Source organism: Pristiophorus japonicus, chromosome 17 (assembly GCF_044704955.1).
Source record: "Pristiophorus japonicus isolate sPriJap1 chromosome 17, sPriJap1.hap1, whole genome shotgun sequence".
Classification (NCBI taxonomy): Eukaryota; Metazoa; Chordata; class Chondrichthyes; family Pristiophoridae; genus Pristiophorus; species Pristiophorus japonicus.
The window spans coordinates 33,581,231-33,597,671 of NC_091993.1; the positions used below are offsets into that span (position 1 = coordinate 33,581,231).

At 43.8% G+C, this 16,441-nt stretch overlaps 1 protein-coding gene across 12 annotated transcripts in view; it reads left to right on the top strand.

The window, feature by feature from the left end:
* Positions 1-16,441, top strand: part of dennd4a (DENN/MADD domain containing 4A) — a 137,735-nt gene that overhangs the window by 43,321 nt on the left and 77,973 nt on the right. For 11 of the 12 annotated variants that reach the window (XR_011587450.1, XM_070858601.1, XM_070858600.1 and 8 more), the window contains 4 exons: positions 3,055-3,375; positions 9,383-9,632; positions 14,546-14,615; positions 15,983-16,152. Coding sequence is in view for 11 of the 12 variants with exons in the window: in XM_070858601.1 (XP_070714702.1) it covers positions 3,065-3,375; positions 9,383-9,632; positions 14,546-14,615; positions 15,983-16,152 (801 nt within the window). In the remaining variant the exon portion in view is untranslated. The remainder of the gene's footprint in view (positions 1-3,054; positions 3,376-9,382; positions 9,633-14,545; positions 14,616-15,982; positions 16,153-16,441) is intronic. The other variant, XM_070858609.1, reaches the window with a different exon arrangement.

The window sequence follows — 16,441 nt, forward strand, 5'->3', positions numbered from 1 at the left end:
CGACATTCAGGCTTGGCTGATGTGGCAAGTAACATTTGCACCACACAAGTGCCAGACAATGACTATCTCCACCAAAAGAGCATCCAACCACTGGCCCTTGACATTCAACAGCATTACCATCGTGGAATTCCCCCATCATGAACATCCTGGGGCTCACCATTGACCAGAAACTTAACTGGACCAGCCACATAAATACTGTGGCAACAAGAGTAGGTCAGAGGCTAGGTATTCTGCGGCGGGTGTCTTACTTCCTGACTCCCCAAAGTCTTTCCACCATCTACAAGGCACAAGTCAGGAGTGTGATGGAATATTCTCCACTAGCCTGGATTTGTGCAGGTCCAATATCACTTGAGAAGCTCAACACCTCCAGGACAAAGCAACCCGCTTAATTGGCATCCCATCCACCACCTAAAGCATTTACTCCCCCCACCACCGACGCACTGTGGTTACAGTGTTTTTAACCATCTACAAAATGCACTGCAGCAACTCGCCAACGCTTCTTTGACAGCAGCTCCCAAACCCACGACCTCTACCACCTACAAGGACAAGGGCAGCAGGTGCATAGGAACACCAGCCTGACTTGGAAATATATTTTTGTTCCTTCATCGTCGCTGGGTCACAATCCTGGAACTCCCTCCCTAACAGCACTGTGGGAGCACCTTCACCACACGGACTGCAGCGGTTCAAGAAGCCGGCTCACCACCACCTTCTCACGGGCAATTAGGAGACGGGCAGTAAATGCCGGCCTTGCCAGCGACACCCACATCCCAGAAATGAAGTTTTAAAAAAAATTATATGAGCGCCTTTCATGACCTCAGGACATCCCAAAATGCTCACATCCAATTAAATGTAGTCACTGTTGTAATATAGGTAAATGCAGCAGCCAACATGCCCACAGTAAGGTCCCATAAATAGTACCAAGAAAAATAACCAGATACTAAAAACACAATGCTGGAAATACTCAGCAGAACAGGCGGTATCTGTGGAGAGAGAAATAGAGTTAATGTTTCAGGCCAATGACCCTTCGTCAGAACTGGAAAAAGTTAGAGATGTAACAGATTTTTAAGCAAGTCTAGGGGCAGGGAAAGGGGCAAGGGTCGGTGGGGGCGGGGTGGGGTGAGGAAAGAACAAATGCGAAGGTCTGTGATAGGATGGAAGGCAGAAGAGATTAAGAGATAAAAGGGATGCTGGTGCAAGGCAAAAAGAGATGGTAATGGGACAAGTTATGAAACACAAGCTGAGTCTAGAGAGGGTGTAAATGGAGATGGCAGAATCATCAACAGTTGCTGTGGGAAAGAGGAAAAAAATGATAAGAAAATCTGTTTATACTGATGTCAGTTGTGGGATAAATGTTGCTCAGGATACTGGGGAGAACGCCCCTGCTCTTTTGTGAGGGCAGGCGTAGCCTCAATTTAATGTCACGCCCAAAAGTCGACACCTCTGACAGTGCAGCACTCCCAAAGTACTTCACTGAAGATTATGCTCAAGTGTCTGGAGTGGGGTTTGAATCCATAACCTTCCGACTCAGAAGGGAGAGTGCTACCTCTGACCTACGGCTGACAGCATCCTTAAGTACGCGCATCCTCTGGCATGGCATATGTCTACAGAATCAATTACACATGCCACGATACTTTTCTCTTTGAGGAGGTTGGTTTAGGAATACCCTGTACCTTGTGATCCATTTTTAAAACAGATAGTATTTTTATTGAGTAGTTTAGGTATGTATCAAGAAAAATGATATCAGTGCCTCTCTATTTTTGTACATTCAGTCTGCGCCTTGAACACCACCTGATTAAGTAGAGCATAGGGCCCTAACCTCTGCTGTGGCACCAGTGTGATACTTCTATTTCCCACTCCAGCCTCTGTGAGGCCGTTGATTGGTCCTGAATTGTACTCAGTCATGTTATGGACTTGTGTCTATGAGGATCTGATGGAGAAAGGATGCTTTCATTCTGGGATAGATTCCAACCCAGGTGCCAGCAAACAGGACCGTGCTCTATTCCATTTGCACCTTCAGTGGTCCATTTTTAACTAAAAGAGAACATCTTACAGTCTTGCTAACGTGAGTTTCATGTTGATTGCAGGTGTATGTGGAAGGTTTGCATGGGATAAACAAGGCGCTATTTGAGGTGGAATATTGTAACTAATTTTAGCTTGTGCTGTTTATAATGGAACATCTTTGTTGAATCTTGTAACAGTTCCATTTTTAGATGTAATTTTAATATTTAAAGATGTAATTTTAACTTTAATATAAAAACATTCCATTCATTTTATATAATACATTTTTATGCTTGTCTAGTCAATAATGTTCGTGACCTAAATATGTCAATGTTGCTGCGTATGTAATCATTTTAATAAAAATGTCCTCAGACTTCATATTGGGGCTCCTCAAATCCAACTCCCATTCTTTGTGGTCCGGCTCTTTGTGTGTTTCCCTTCCTCTACCCTCTCTCCTGTTCCCTTCCTCCTTCTCCATGCCCCCTCTCCACCAGGTTTTAATGGCATGCTGTAGTTGGCCTCAGCTAAAGAGAGGGAAAAAAAATCAGCCAGGGTTCAGCTCCACCCAAACTAAATCAGTATCTGGGCACTGTTGAGCAGGGCCTGTGTATCAATGGCATCAGAACATAAGTAGGTCACCCAGTCCATTGAGCGTGCTCCATTTTGTTAGGCATATAGCTCATTTATTTTTTTAATCCTAGTTCCTTGTCCCTTCTCCATATCACGGGGTTGGGTTTGACCCCACCCCATTCACCGACTGCACAGTGTTTGCTGTCTCCATTCACACATGGAACATGGTCAGTTGGTGAGCTTCCAAATGATGGCTGGCACTTTGGGTACCTAGCATGAGCCAACACCTTCAGATGAGGAGGGTGTAAAATGGAAGATGTTTGTGTGCGGATTGGAGGGGGGAATGGACTAGTTCCATTTTAAAATTCCAGTATCTGGCCCTGATTTTAGAATTGGTTTGTAATTCTCTTTCTTCGCGGATAACTTCAGGTTGTGAAGCCGACAGATTGCAGTTTGCATAGCCCTGATGTTTTTCTTGCATTTCAGGTGATTGGCCATGATGGAAGACAAAGGCCCACGTGTTGCTGACTACTTTGTGGTGGCGGGCATGACGAGTGCATCAAAGCCACTTGAAGAGGAAATACAGTTTAATGACAGCTGCCACAAACTAGCTAAACCCAAAGCACCGATCACAGATGTGGCTATCATTGTGAAATCGTTGGGGGAGGAGGTTCCCCAAGGGTATGCGTGTCTGGAAACCACTCAAACTGGATTATCAGCTGACCTCAATAATGGAAGCTTGATGGGGCCTCAAATTCTACTATGCTACAAAAGGGGCAGAGACAAGCCACCTCTGACTGATCTGGGGTATGTAACTGCCTATTCAGGTTATGTGACTGAAATAATATTCAGTGCTCTGCGCTTTTGTCAAACTCTACTTTATTATAATCACAGTTGGAGTATTTGTTTGTAGTTATTGTGTGAAAGGAAAGAAGCCTTTCTTTCTCTTCAAAACTCAGGCTTTTTGTTACTCAATTTTCCCACGTTTTTGAATGCCAGGTTTGAGTGGCATGGTACGTTATATTTGCCTTGGATAGATAAATTGGTGTTTTACTCAATATTCTATATTGCTCTTTGGTCATCAATGTTTGTGGATCATCTATAGCCAGCGGCTACTTAAGTTGTTACATGCAATCTCTGTTCAGTGACGTCATTATGCAAAAAAGATTTACCAGAATGATAGTAGAACTGAAAGGTTATACCCATCAGGATAGATTGAACAGGCTGGGGCTCTTTTCTCTAGAAAAGTGAAGGCTGAGGGGCAGCCTAATAAAGGTCTTTAAGATTATGAAGTGGTTCGATAGGGTAGACGTAGAGAACTTGTCTCCACTTGCAGGAGAGACCAGAACGAGGGATCATCAATACAAGATAGTCACTGATAAATCCAATCGGGAATTCAGGAGAAACTTGTTTACCCAGAGGGTGGTGAGAATGTGGAACTCGCTGCCACAGGGAGTGGCTGAGATGCCTAGTCTAGATACATTTAAGGGGAAGTTAGAGAGAGTAATGAGGGAGAAAGGAATAGAAGGATATATTGGTGGGGGGAAGACTGGCGGGAGGAGGCTCATGTGGAGCATAAACACCGGCACAGACCTGTTGGGCCGAATGGCCTGTTTCTGTGCTGTAATACTATGTAATAGTTCTTCATGCAGAATAACAGGGATACTTTGTATTAACTTCAAAAATACATTTATAAAAGCATATAGACAATATTCTGTCAGACTGCAGAAAGCACAATGGTTAGGACAGGAGGAGGCCATTCAGCCCCCGAGCCTGCTTCGCCATTCAATGAGATCATGACTGATCTGTACCTCAACTCCATTTACCCGCCTTGGCTCCATGTCCATTGATACCCTTATCCAATAAAAACCTCATCGATCTCAGTCTTGAAAACTTCAGTAAAATCGGAGATTTTCTATGACATTTCCAATTCCTTGTATGCTAGAATTATTATACTGCAGATTATTTGTGGAGCAGTATCTTGCTAGACTGTCTGGATCTACGGATTAGGCAGATGCACTAATCACTACAGGATACTTGTCTAGGGCCTCATGATTGATCACGATCTAACAGCAAGGTCATTTTCTTATACTCCTTCAATTTCCCAGGGTGGGAATTCTATTTTGCTGAACTCAGCAAATGAAACGATCTGTAAATTATCCTCAGGATCACAATTTGCTTGGTAAAAATTGAAATAGACTAAATACTGTTCTGAGTTTAATCTGTGAAGAGAAATCTGGATTTGGGCTGCACTGTAAATGGGAAGCTGTGTATTTGTGCACTATCTCTATTGCCTTTGTGTTCAAGGGAATCATTTGATTGCTGTAGCTTTTTTTTTAAACTGGGAAACTCAAATTGTAGGAAAAGATGTTTTGTATTTTGTTTGGGAAAGATTTTGTTTAATGTTGCCTTGAAATCACTGACAGAAGAACTGCTCTGCCACCATCCTTGTCCTGTGGCCACCGCCTGCTGTCTGCTGTTCAATATCAAGCCGGGTGTGAGCCACAACTTTTCTCCAACTTTTAATGTGCATCAAGAGCTATCCTGTTCTACTCTCATGGTCGGTTGGCTCGGAGAGTAACTGAGGCCCCAAGTTTCCACATGATTTGCTCCTGATTTTTAGGAGCAACTGGTGGAGAACGGAGTATCTTAGAAATCGGAATTCTCCACATTTAAGTTTTCTGCAGTTCTAGTCAGGTAGAACAGTTTCACTTTTGAACAGAATTTTCTTTTCAAAAGGGGGCGTGTCCAGTCACTGACGCCTGATTTGAAAGTTTCCACAGTGAAAACGTACTCCAAACTAACTTAGAATGGAGCAAGTGAAGATTTTTGTAAGCTTGAAAAAACCTTGTCTACACAGTAAAAAATCAGGCACAGGTTACAAATTAGGCGTCCGGAACGAGGTGGAGGGGGGGAAGGGAAGTCATTACATTCTACAATAAATCCTTAGTTATACTTATACAAATATTATACAAATAAATCCAACCTGAATAAAAATTTATAAGCAAAGAAAAGATTAAATAAACCATGTTCCTACCTGTGTGAAAGTGCTTCAGGCAGGCTTTTCAGGCAGCAGTTTCCCGACGGCAGGGGGGAGGAAGCAGTGAAAAGGCTGCAGGAAGCTTCAGAAGTTCAGGCAGCCGTTCCCGATGGGCCAATCGACGGCAGAGGGGGGGAGGCAGGGAGAAGGCTGCAGGAAGCCTCAGAAGTTGAGGCAGCTGTTCCCGACGGCAGGGGGCGGGGGCGGGGGGGGGGGGGGGGGGGGGAAAGACAGTGAGAAGGCTGCAGGAAGCCTCAGAAGTTGAGGCAGCCGTTCCCGACGGCAGGGGGGGGGAGGCAGGGAGAAGGCTGCAGGAAGCCTCAGAAGTTCAGGCAGCCGTTCCTGACGGCAGGGGAGGAGGGAGGCAGTGAGAAGGCTGCAGGAAGCCTCAGAAGTTGAGGCAGCCGTTCCCGACGGCAGGGGGGGGAGGGAGGCAGTGAGAAGGCTGCAGGAAGCCTCAGAAGTTCAGGCAGCCGTTCCCGACGGGCCCGACCGACGGCAGGAGGGGGAGGCAGGGAGAAGGCTGCAGGAAGCCTCAGAAGTTCAGGCAGCCGTTCCCGACGGGCCCGACCGACGGCATGGGGAGAAAGCTGCAAGAAGCCTCAGTGCTGATCATGGAAGGGCAATGTGGTTTTATTAAAAAATGTTAAACATTGAACAGCTACAAAGAATTTGAATAGTCTCAAACAAGTGCATGTGTCCCGTTTATCACAGTCTATCTTTAATTACAGAATGCACTCTCTCACCCTCACACACAGAAATATCAAGAAAATTAAAATACAAGCCTTTGCAAGGGTTCAATAAACAAATTTTCACTTTTTCTGCAGCACTTTTTAAAATGGCCGAGTGCCAATGTTTCCTTCGCACTGCGCGTGCGCGAACGCTCCAACGTGCACGCGCAGGGTTGCCGGCAAGAAAAAAAACTCATTTAAATGGTACCCGCCCCCTCCTACTTACAAAATCGGCGCGAGTGGTAGGCTCCGCCCCCTGGGCGCCGCACCAAGCAGACATCGAGCTGCAAAGCGCTCGAGAATAGCGCGTTTTTTTTCAGGCGCCGTTTTCGGCGTGAAAAACGGGCGCCCAGCTCGGAGGGGCGCCTGTTTTGCCGCGTGTGGAAACTTGGGGCCTGAGTGTCTGGCAGGTGCACAGGCCTTTGACATTTCAAAGATACAGTCATTTCTTATGCAACTGATGTATGAATACATGTATACATCATCATTACGAGAATCGGGCCGCTCAGAAAGTCGCCATAAAATTGTAGATATTCCTCAACAATGTTTGTCTAATGTTCCACGAGGGCACAATAGAACTAACTGCAATCAACTTTTAGGTTTCAGTATATTTTAAGTTTCCCATTAAAAGATATAATGCAAAGATGAAATGATGGAGCTCTGCTTCAATCAGTCACTTACAGGAATTTTAAAATGTTTTCTGGATGTGAACGATGCTGGCAAGGCCGGCAGTTATTGCCCATCCCTTGTTGCCCTGAGAATGTGGTGGTGGACCGTGCTCTCACTGTGGCGGTAGGTAGGGAATGCCAGGATATTGACTTCCAGGATGATGAAAGAATGGCGCTATATTTTCAAGTCAGGACAGTAATTTGGAGGCAATGGTGTTCCCATGACATTGCTGCTCTTGCCCTTCTTGTCCTTCAGCTGCCTGGGCCTTAAGGGCTGGAACGCCTCCCTAAACCTCTCCGCCTCTCTACCTCTCTTTCCTCCTTTAAGATGCTCCTTAAAACCTACCTCTTTGAACTGCCGTAATTTCTTATATAGCCCAATGTCAAATTATTTTTGTCTTATAACGCTCCTGTGAAGCGCCTTGAGATGTTTTACTACATTAAAGGCGCTATATAAATACAAGTTGTTGTTGGTAGTAAAAGTCGTAGGGCAAGGAGGTGTCAAAGTAAAGTGACGTAGTAGTTGCTACAGTGCATCCTGTAGATTGTACATAGTGTAGCCACAGTAGTGGAGGCGAGGGATATTCAGTTCACTGGCAGGAACACCGATCAACTGCTGTGTCCTGGATGTTGAGCTTCAAGTGTTGTTGCGGCTGCAGGCCATCCCACTGTTCACTTGAAATGCTTTGTGCCTGTTTACTTCAGAAAATGGGTGCAACGCAGAACAATTTCTACCACACTGAATTCAAAATCCTCACTGACTTGCAAATCTCCCCATGATGTAACTTTTCCCAATATGTGAGGAGAATGCAAAGAGGCTTCAAGGGGATATGGACAGGCTAAGTGAGTGGGGAAGAACATGCAAATGGAATATAATGTGAAGTTATCCACTTTGGTAGGAAAAATAGAAAAACAGTATTTTTTAAACGGAGAGAGATTGGGAAATGTCGGTGTTCAGATGGACCTGCGTGTCCTTGTACACAAATCACTGAAAGTTAACATGCAGGTACAGCAAGCAATTAAGAAAGCAAATGGTATCTTGGCCTTTATTACAAGAGGATTTGAGTATAAGAGTAAAGATGTCTTCCTGCAATTATATAGGACCCTGATGAGACCACATCTGGAGTATTGTGTACAGTTTTGGTCTCCTTATCTGTGGAACGATATACTTGCTATAGAAGGGTTCACCAGACTGATTCCTGGGATGGGGGGATTGTGAGGTGATCTCATTGAAACATACAAAATTCTTACAGGGCTTGACAGGGTAGATGCTGAGAGGTTGTTTCCCCCGGGCTGAGGAGTCTAGAACCAGGGGTCACAGTCTCAGAATAAGGGCTCGGCCATTTAGGACTGAGATGAGGAGAAATTTCTTCACTCAGAAGGTTGTGAATCTTTGGAATTCTCTACCCCAGAGGGCTGTGCATATTTTGTTTATCTTGGCCCCGCACTCGAACTCTCTCTCAAATCCCTCCCCCATGCCACCCATTTTTCCGCCATCAAAAGTCTCTTGAAGCCTGTTCGGCCTTGCTTTCAGTCACTTGCCCAAGCTCAGCATTCTTTTCTGCCTCAGGAGCACCTCAGGATTTTTTAGTACACTGAAGACATTGCATGAATGTCGTGTTGGGGGTTGGAATTCTTTTAGACTGTCTATCCAGTATTTGGTTATGGTTGAATGAATAGTCAGAACTTTGACTTCAAAATTTTAATCATCTTCTCTAATTCTGTCCAATCCTGATGTGAGTTTAATCTCTGGAAACTATTTAGATTTATAGTTTAAAAATTCAGAGGGATCAGTTAGCGGGGAATATAATCCAATGACAGTAGTGAGAGACGGAGCGGTGATCTTTAGAATTTTTTACTAATCCTGTTTTGTTTTAATATTCAGCTTCTCTTTATAACTGTTCTCAAATAGCTGTGCTAAAACCCCTGATATACACTAACACAATCTTGTTCATCATTATCCAATTCTATTCCATTAGAAGAACATTCTCAAGCATTCAGTGCACCTAGTAAGTAGATTATTGCAGTTGCAAAATCTGGTTGAGAAAGCTGAAATGAATGAATTGAAAGTTAACGTACTTAACTTAGCATAATATGCTTTGAAAGAGTTCTCAAACATATTCTTAGAACAAATACCAAAATTGTCCATCTGCTGATTATAAATGAAAGTTGTTGCACGCCTTACATTGGACAATATTGGATTGTGATAATGTTGATGAAACAACTCATTTTCTGTAGTTTTAAATGAACCATATTTTATTTCCAAGCTCCCACTGTCTGAAGCCTGACCGATGAGACAGAATCAGCCCAGCGTGCATATGGTTTGTTACCGGCAGGACTTTTACAGCAGCTGACTTACTTGTATTCTTTTCCAGCGTTTTGTATGAATGGAAAGAGAGGCTAAAACACGGATGTCAGATCATTCAAACCACGCCTTATGGCCGACCTGCTAATATCAGCGGTGTGACTTCATCGCAACGGATCTACGTCACATACCGCCGGGCACCGGAAAACATCGCCCAGAATTCCCTGGCCGTCACTGATATTTGTATCATTGTTCCGAGTAAGGGAGAGACTCCACCACACACTTTCTGCAGGGTGGACAAGAACCTTAACAGCAGCATGGTAAGGTCATCAATCCAGTTTCGGGGAACTTTTAAGCCAGGATAATGGAAACCATTTAAGATATAAGTACTGTATAGATTATACTCATTATAAAAGATTCCATTATAAAACAATCTGTCTTGCATCCTGCTCTCAACATAGTGGCCTCAGTTATAGCACTATCTCTGATACTAACTGGGCTCAGAATGCCTGTCTTTGAGCAAAGTTATGATACAGAGATGGAAGCATATAGAAATATCGTTTCTTGATATTCTTTATGTAATTTAGAGCTAATTGCATTTTGTTCCTTATTTTAAAAGCTTTATATCCTTTTGCGCTGGTATAGCAATACTGAGTAATCTTAGAATGAGCACATTTTTCTTCCTATTTAACCAAAATTTTGCTTCAATGGGCCAATTAAATCAGTGGTATGGATTCCACTTGCAAACATTGCACTCTGGCCAACCCTGACCAAACTTTTGAAAAACTGTGACTGCTTCCCACAGTAAAACTGTGTCACAATTAGAGAAAAATATTTTTTTTTAAATTGCAATACAGCAACGGAATGAATGTGCTAATAAGTCAAGATATGATGACCTCACAGCTCCCCTGGGATTCCCAAGGATCCATTGATTGCAGTTTGAAAATCCCTAGTTGGATTAATTCAACACATTTCAAGCTGTGGAAGCGTTGGAGGTTTTTCTGTACAGAAGTTAGGTTGAATGGTACCTCATAACCGCTCCTAGAAATGCCTCAAAGCTCTTCGCAAACAATAAATTATTGCGAAGTGCAGCAACTGCTTCATAGGGAACCAACAGCCATTTTGCACAAAGCAAGATTCCCGAACCGCAAAGACATGAATCATCAGTTAATCTGATTTTTGGTGGTATTGGTTGGCGGAGGGTTGTTGGTTAAGGCATTGGGAGAACCCCCTGGTCCTCATTACTGTGTATCTAAACTACTAGAGCAGGCAAAAGGGGCTTTGATTTAGTGTTTCATCTTAAAGCTGGAACTTTCAGCAATGCAGTACTCCTGGAATTAGTGTCAGCCTAGAAAGCATACTCAAATTCTGAAATGGAACGGGAACCCATAACTTTCCGTCTCGGAGGCAAGAGTGCTATCTAGCTGAGCCAGTCGTAGTGTTATTAGTAGGATTATGGTGAAGCACAAGACATGTGAAACACGTCCCTTTGTGAAAAACATCAGCCAGAAGTACCGAGTGGATGATCCTATCGGCCGCCTTCAGTGGTCCCCACCATCACAGCAGCCAGACTTCAGCCAATTCGATTCACTCCACGCGATATCAAGAAATAGCTGAACACAATGGATACAGCAAAGGCTATGGGCCCCGACAACATCCCGGTTGTCGTGCTGAAGACTTATGTTGCAGAACTCACCATGCCTCCAGCCAAGCTGTTCCAGTACAGCTACAATACTGGCATCTACCCGACAATGTGGAAAACTGCCCAGGTATGTCCTGACCACAAAAAGCAGGAGAAATCCAATCTGGCCAATTACCGCCCCATTAGTTCACTCTCAGTCCTCAGCAAAGTGATGGAAGGTGTCGTCAACAATGCTATCAAGCGACACTTACTCATCAATAACCTGCTCACCGATGTCCAGTTTGGATTCCGCCAGGACCACTCGGCTCCAGATCTCATTACAGCCTTGGTCAAAAGAGCTGAATTCCAGAGGTGAGGTGAGAGTGACTGCCCTTGACATCAAGGCAGCATTTGACCAAATGTGGCATCAAGGAGCCCTAGTAAAACTGAAGTCAATGGGAATCAGGGGGCAAACTCTCCACTGGCTGGAGTTGTATAAAGCACAAAGGAAGATGGTTGTGGTGGTTAGAGGTCAATCATCACAGCCCAAGGACATCGCTGCAGGGGTTCCTCAGGGCAGTGTTCTAGACCCAATGATCTTTAGTTGCTTCATCACTGATCTTCCTTCCATCATAAGGTCAGAAGTGGGGATTGTTGCTGATGACTGCAGTGTTCAGTTCCATCTGCAACTCCTCAGATAATGGAGCAATCCATGCCCGCATACAGCAAGACCTGGACAACATTCAGGCTTGGGCTGATAAGTGGCAAGTAACATTCACGCCACACAAGTGCCAGGCAATGATTATCTCCAACAAGCGAGAGTCTAACCACCACCCCTTAACTTTCAATGGCATTACCATTGCCAAATCGCCTATCATCAACATCCTGGGGGTCACCATTGACCAGAAACCTAACTGGACCAGCCACATAAATACTGAGGCTACAAGAGCAGGTCAGAGGCTGGCTATTCTGCAGTGAGTGTCTCGCCTCCTGACTCCCCAAAGCCTTTCCACCATCTACAAGGCACAAGTCAGGAGTGTGATGGAATATTCTCCACTTGCCTGGATGAATGCAGCTCCCACAACACTCGAAGCTTGACACCATCCAGGACAAAGCAGCCCGCTTGATTGGCACTCCATCCACCACCTTAAGCATTTACTCCCTCCACCACCGACATATCGTGTGTACCATCTACAAGATGCACTGCAGCAACTCGCCAAGGCTTCTTTGACAGCACCTCCCAAACCCGCGACCTCTACCACCTAGAAGTACAAGGGCAGCAGGCGCATGGGAACACCATCACCTCCACGTTCCCCTCCACGTCACACACCATCCTAATTTGGAAGCATATCGCCGTTCCTTCATCGTCGTTGGGTCAAAATCCTGGAACTCCCTCCCTAACAGCACTGTGGGAGTACCATCACCACACGGACTCCAGCGGTTCAAGAAGGCGGCTCACCACCATCTTCTCGAGGGCAATTAAGGATGGGCAATAAGTGCCAGCCTTGTCAATGACGCCCACATCCTGTGAATGAATTTTTAAAAAAAACAGCACTACTGACTTTACTGTTCAAACTCGGGTTATGTCAAGAGGGAGCATTTGAGTTTAAGTAACTAGGGTGAAGTATACATGTTCAGATGTGTCCGGAATTAGGGTTGCGGTGGCAGCTACTTGAAGTGGTGTATTTAGAGTATCACATAAGAAGAATATTAAAAAAAAAAAGACAGACTTGGATTTATATAGCGTCTTTCACGGCCACCAGACATCTCAAAGCGCTTTACAGCCAATGAAGTACAACATCAAAGATTATTGGTTGAAATGAAGGGTACCAGTATGTTAAACTAAGGCTGGTATTTATGTTCTGATATAAACCATGTTGTAAAGAAGACTTTATTTAAAGAAAAGCAATATATGTTCTCTTACATAAGGTTCAATACAGCATTCTTGGAGCGTGTTGGGTAACTCGACCTAAAGGGTTAGAGAATTAACATTCCATTCCTCAACATGTTTAGTTGCAATCATTTTTCACTTTCTAATTTGCAAATTATTACTTGTTTAAAAATTGCTGCACATTTTAATTTAATACGAGCTTTAGAGCTGACTGAGTAAAACCAATGAAATGAAGTGTGAAGCATATTTATTGACGGGCACTATCGATTTCGAACTTCATATGTCAGCTTAGTTTGGAGTTTCATTACGAGTGTCCATGTGTTGGATTAGGGCTGCATGATGCAGTGGTATTTGATACTTACATCTGTTCTCTTGTTTAACCTTGAGTTGTGTAACACTTCCTGTCCTCCCATGACATTCCAGTTTGTAATTGAGATTATACGGGTGTTGTCTTGTAATTTAGCAAGATAGTAAGCAGGAGATTGTAGTAATCCAGTGTTAATGTACCATCAAAAAAACTGCTGCCAAATTTTCCTAATGTAAGAAAATGTCATTTCAAGATTAATATATAAAATAGTGTGGAGTGCATCATAAACAATTGTGTAGCACATGTTGCAGAGTGAAATGAGCTTTCCTCGTACTGCATATGCCTGTGCTGCCGCGGGGGGGGCCGTGCCTGTGCTGCCGCGAGGGCCGCGCCGCGCTTTCGCAGGGCTGTGGAAGCGGATTGCTGCTGATTTTGCCAAGAACCGAGACTACCTAGAAGCTCCTCATTCAGCCAATGGCGAGGAATTTGGCCTATTTTAAACGATGCTGAATTGTATGCTGCCGTGGCGATCTGTAACCTGTGGTCATTACTGGGACTCCTTCCTCTTCACTGGCACTGGTCCACATTGCTGTTTTCACTCAATGGCATTATCAGTTGTTTGCTTTTCCCATCAGTGAATGAAGTATTTCCAACCCCTATTTCTTTGATATTTTTTGGATTGTTTAAAAAAAAAGTGCTGCGTGGGACTTGTGGATACTCGATGATCCACGCTTGATAACCAATTTTGCTCTGGGGAGTTACTGTTTTTTCAAGATGAAGCATTCCTAAATTAAAGGGAATTTTTGAATGGAAATTGTAAAGTATGTATGCCTGGGTTCACCTGCCACCAGGGGGAGCGACTGTCAGAGGTCATTGGGCCACAGACACACACGTGCAACCCTTGTATATAAAGAAAGCCTCCATGTTTAATCCTCACTTTGAGAGCTAATAAAGTAGTCGGGTCGTACCTGATTGAGTTCACGGTACTAAGCCTATTGAGTTATTGCATACGCTTGTACTTGGCTGGAAAGCTTTGTTTGCAACCAACTTCGGGGAAAGTTATTTCCTCCTTGGGAGAACCAGAAAACTATCTTTCCAGCTTACAAGTAACATTAGTGTATTTTGCCTCTTCATCTTCAGTATTTCCTGCTGTCTCTTTTTATAGGATTCATTTCGTGCAATTAGTATTCAGTAACAATTTTTTATGAATGTTTATCTCGACACACTCCGGAGCAGTCCTAATCACCAGGTGACAAGTAACATCTCTTTACAAAACACCTACAATTGTAATAAAATCAGCTTGAACCAGTATATTGTGTAGACCTTGACAGATCTCAACAGTAATTACGCATCAGGTTTGGTGAATGTTACTTTGTGTGTGCAGTTCGGTGATTTATTTAATTTTCTGTTGCAGTGGGGATCAGCAGTATATTTATGTTACAAAAAGTCCTTGGCCAAGCCTAACACTATAGCCTACAAAGCTGGTAAGTGCTGCATTCCTGATGAGATCTGGATGGGGATAATATTTGTGGATTTGACTGGGATCAGGATGAATCATCCAGATCACCTTGAGTTTGTGTATTCGTTTCAGAAAGTGAGACTGTGGCACCAGGAAGTAGTGTCGACGTGAGCATGAAGTTTGAATGTTAATTAGTGGATGAATCAAAAAATGTTGGGAATGTTAATGGGCTGAGTGATCAGGACGTGAATGAAAAGATGAATTCCTTTCATTTTATGAACTTGACTGCTCATTAATCACAATTACATTAAACCACCTGTAAGAATTCTGCAGTACATTCTCTTTTCTTTATCACTACAGTAGATTTTATGATGCGCAGCATTTGGCTTAAGGCTTTAAACTCGTCTGTGGAAAAAAATTATTTCCCCTAAATAAAAACAGAAAATGCTGGAAATACTCAGCAGGTCAGGCAGCATCCATGGAGAGAGAAACAGAGTTAACGTTTCAGGTCAGTGACCCTTTGTCAGAACTGGAAAAAGTTAGAGATGGAACAGATTTTCACCAGGTGCAGAGGTAGGGAAAGAGGGGGAGGGGAGGAATGAACAAAAGGGGCGGTCTGTGATGAGGTGGAAGGTGGGAGAGATTAAATGCTGCAAATGGGAATGGCAGAATCAGCAACAGCTGCTGTTTAAAAAAAAAAAAAATAGGGGCAGAGATTATGGTTTAAAATCGTTGAACTCGATGTCGAGTCCAGAAGGCTGTAACGTGCCGAATCGAAAGATGAGGTGCGGTTCCTCGAGCTTACATTGAGCCTCATTGGAACACTGCAGGAGGCCGAGGTCAGAGTGGGACGGGGAATTAAAGTGACAGCATTTTCTGTTTTTATTTCAGATTCCAGCATCCACAGTTTTTGTTATATTATTTCCCCTAAAGCTCTTTTCGAAGACATTCAGTATACTCATCTTTTTATGAGTAATTAATTTTTGGCACGTCAACATTCAAGTGAGTGTGTTCTGGTGACATCAGGTAGGGGAAATTGTTCCTCTCGCTTGCTGATTGCCATGAATGCTTCATAGTCAATCTACAGGCCAATCGGGAGCCAGCTTTTATTTGCCAAAGTCTCCACCAAGGAGATTTCCAATTGCTTAACTGAGAATTGGTTGCTTTAAAAATACACTGGCCCAATGATTGGTCTGTGTTCAGACCATCTGTTATTTCACTGAAATACTGGATATCATGAAAGGATCCTTTAAGTGATGAGGTGTCATGATGGTTGGCCTTTCTCCTGAAAAAAGATCTGGGAGATCGGCAGGTTCTAGTCATGGTATAGTATCCAAAACGGTTAGAATCGAGATGTTTTCATTTGTGGCCATTGTTTTGTTTCTGTTGCAGGTTTGATATGTAGGTACCCAGAGGAAGATTATGAATCCTTTCCATTGCCTGCATCAGTACCTCTCTTTTGTCTGCCAATGGGGACAACCATTGAATGCTGGCCTTGTAATACCAAATATCCGCTCCCTGTCTTCTCTACGTTTGTGCTTACAGCAGCTTCTGCAACAAAGGTATGTTCAGAGCAAGCCTGTCATTTAGTGTACTGTACAATACCTTTGCTACTGGACCAAGACCTAGCTCCGTCAAGCCTGTGTGGTGGCTAATGTGCAACGGCCACCACACGTTAAAAAAATCCACGCACAGGCATCTTCCACTCTCCAGGGTGTAGTTCAGGACCTGGAATATTAGGTCCTTCATTGAAACACCTGTGAACTCATCTTTTTCTGGAGTGGAAGCAAGTCCTCCTCATTTCGAGGGACTGCCTATGATGATGATACGATACAGTGTGTGCTTATGCTA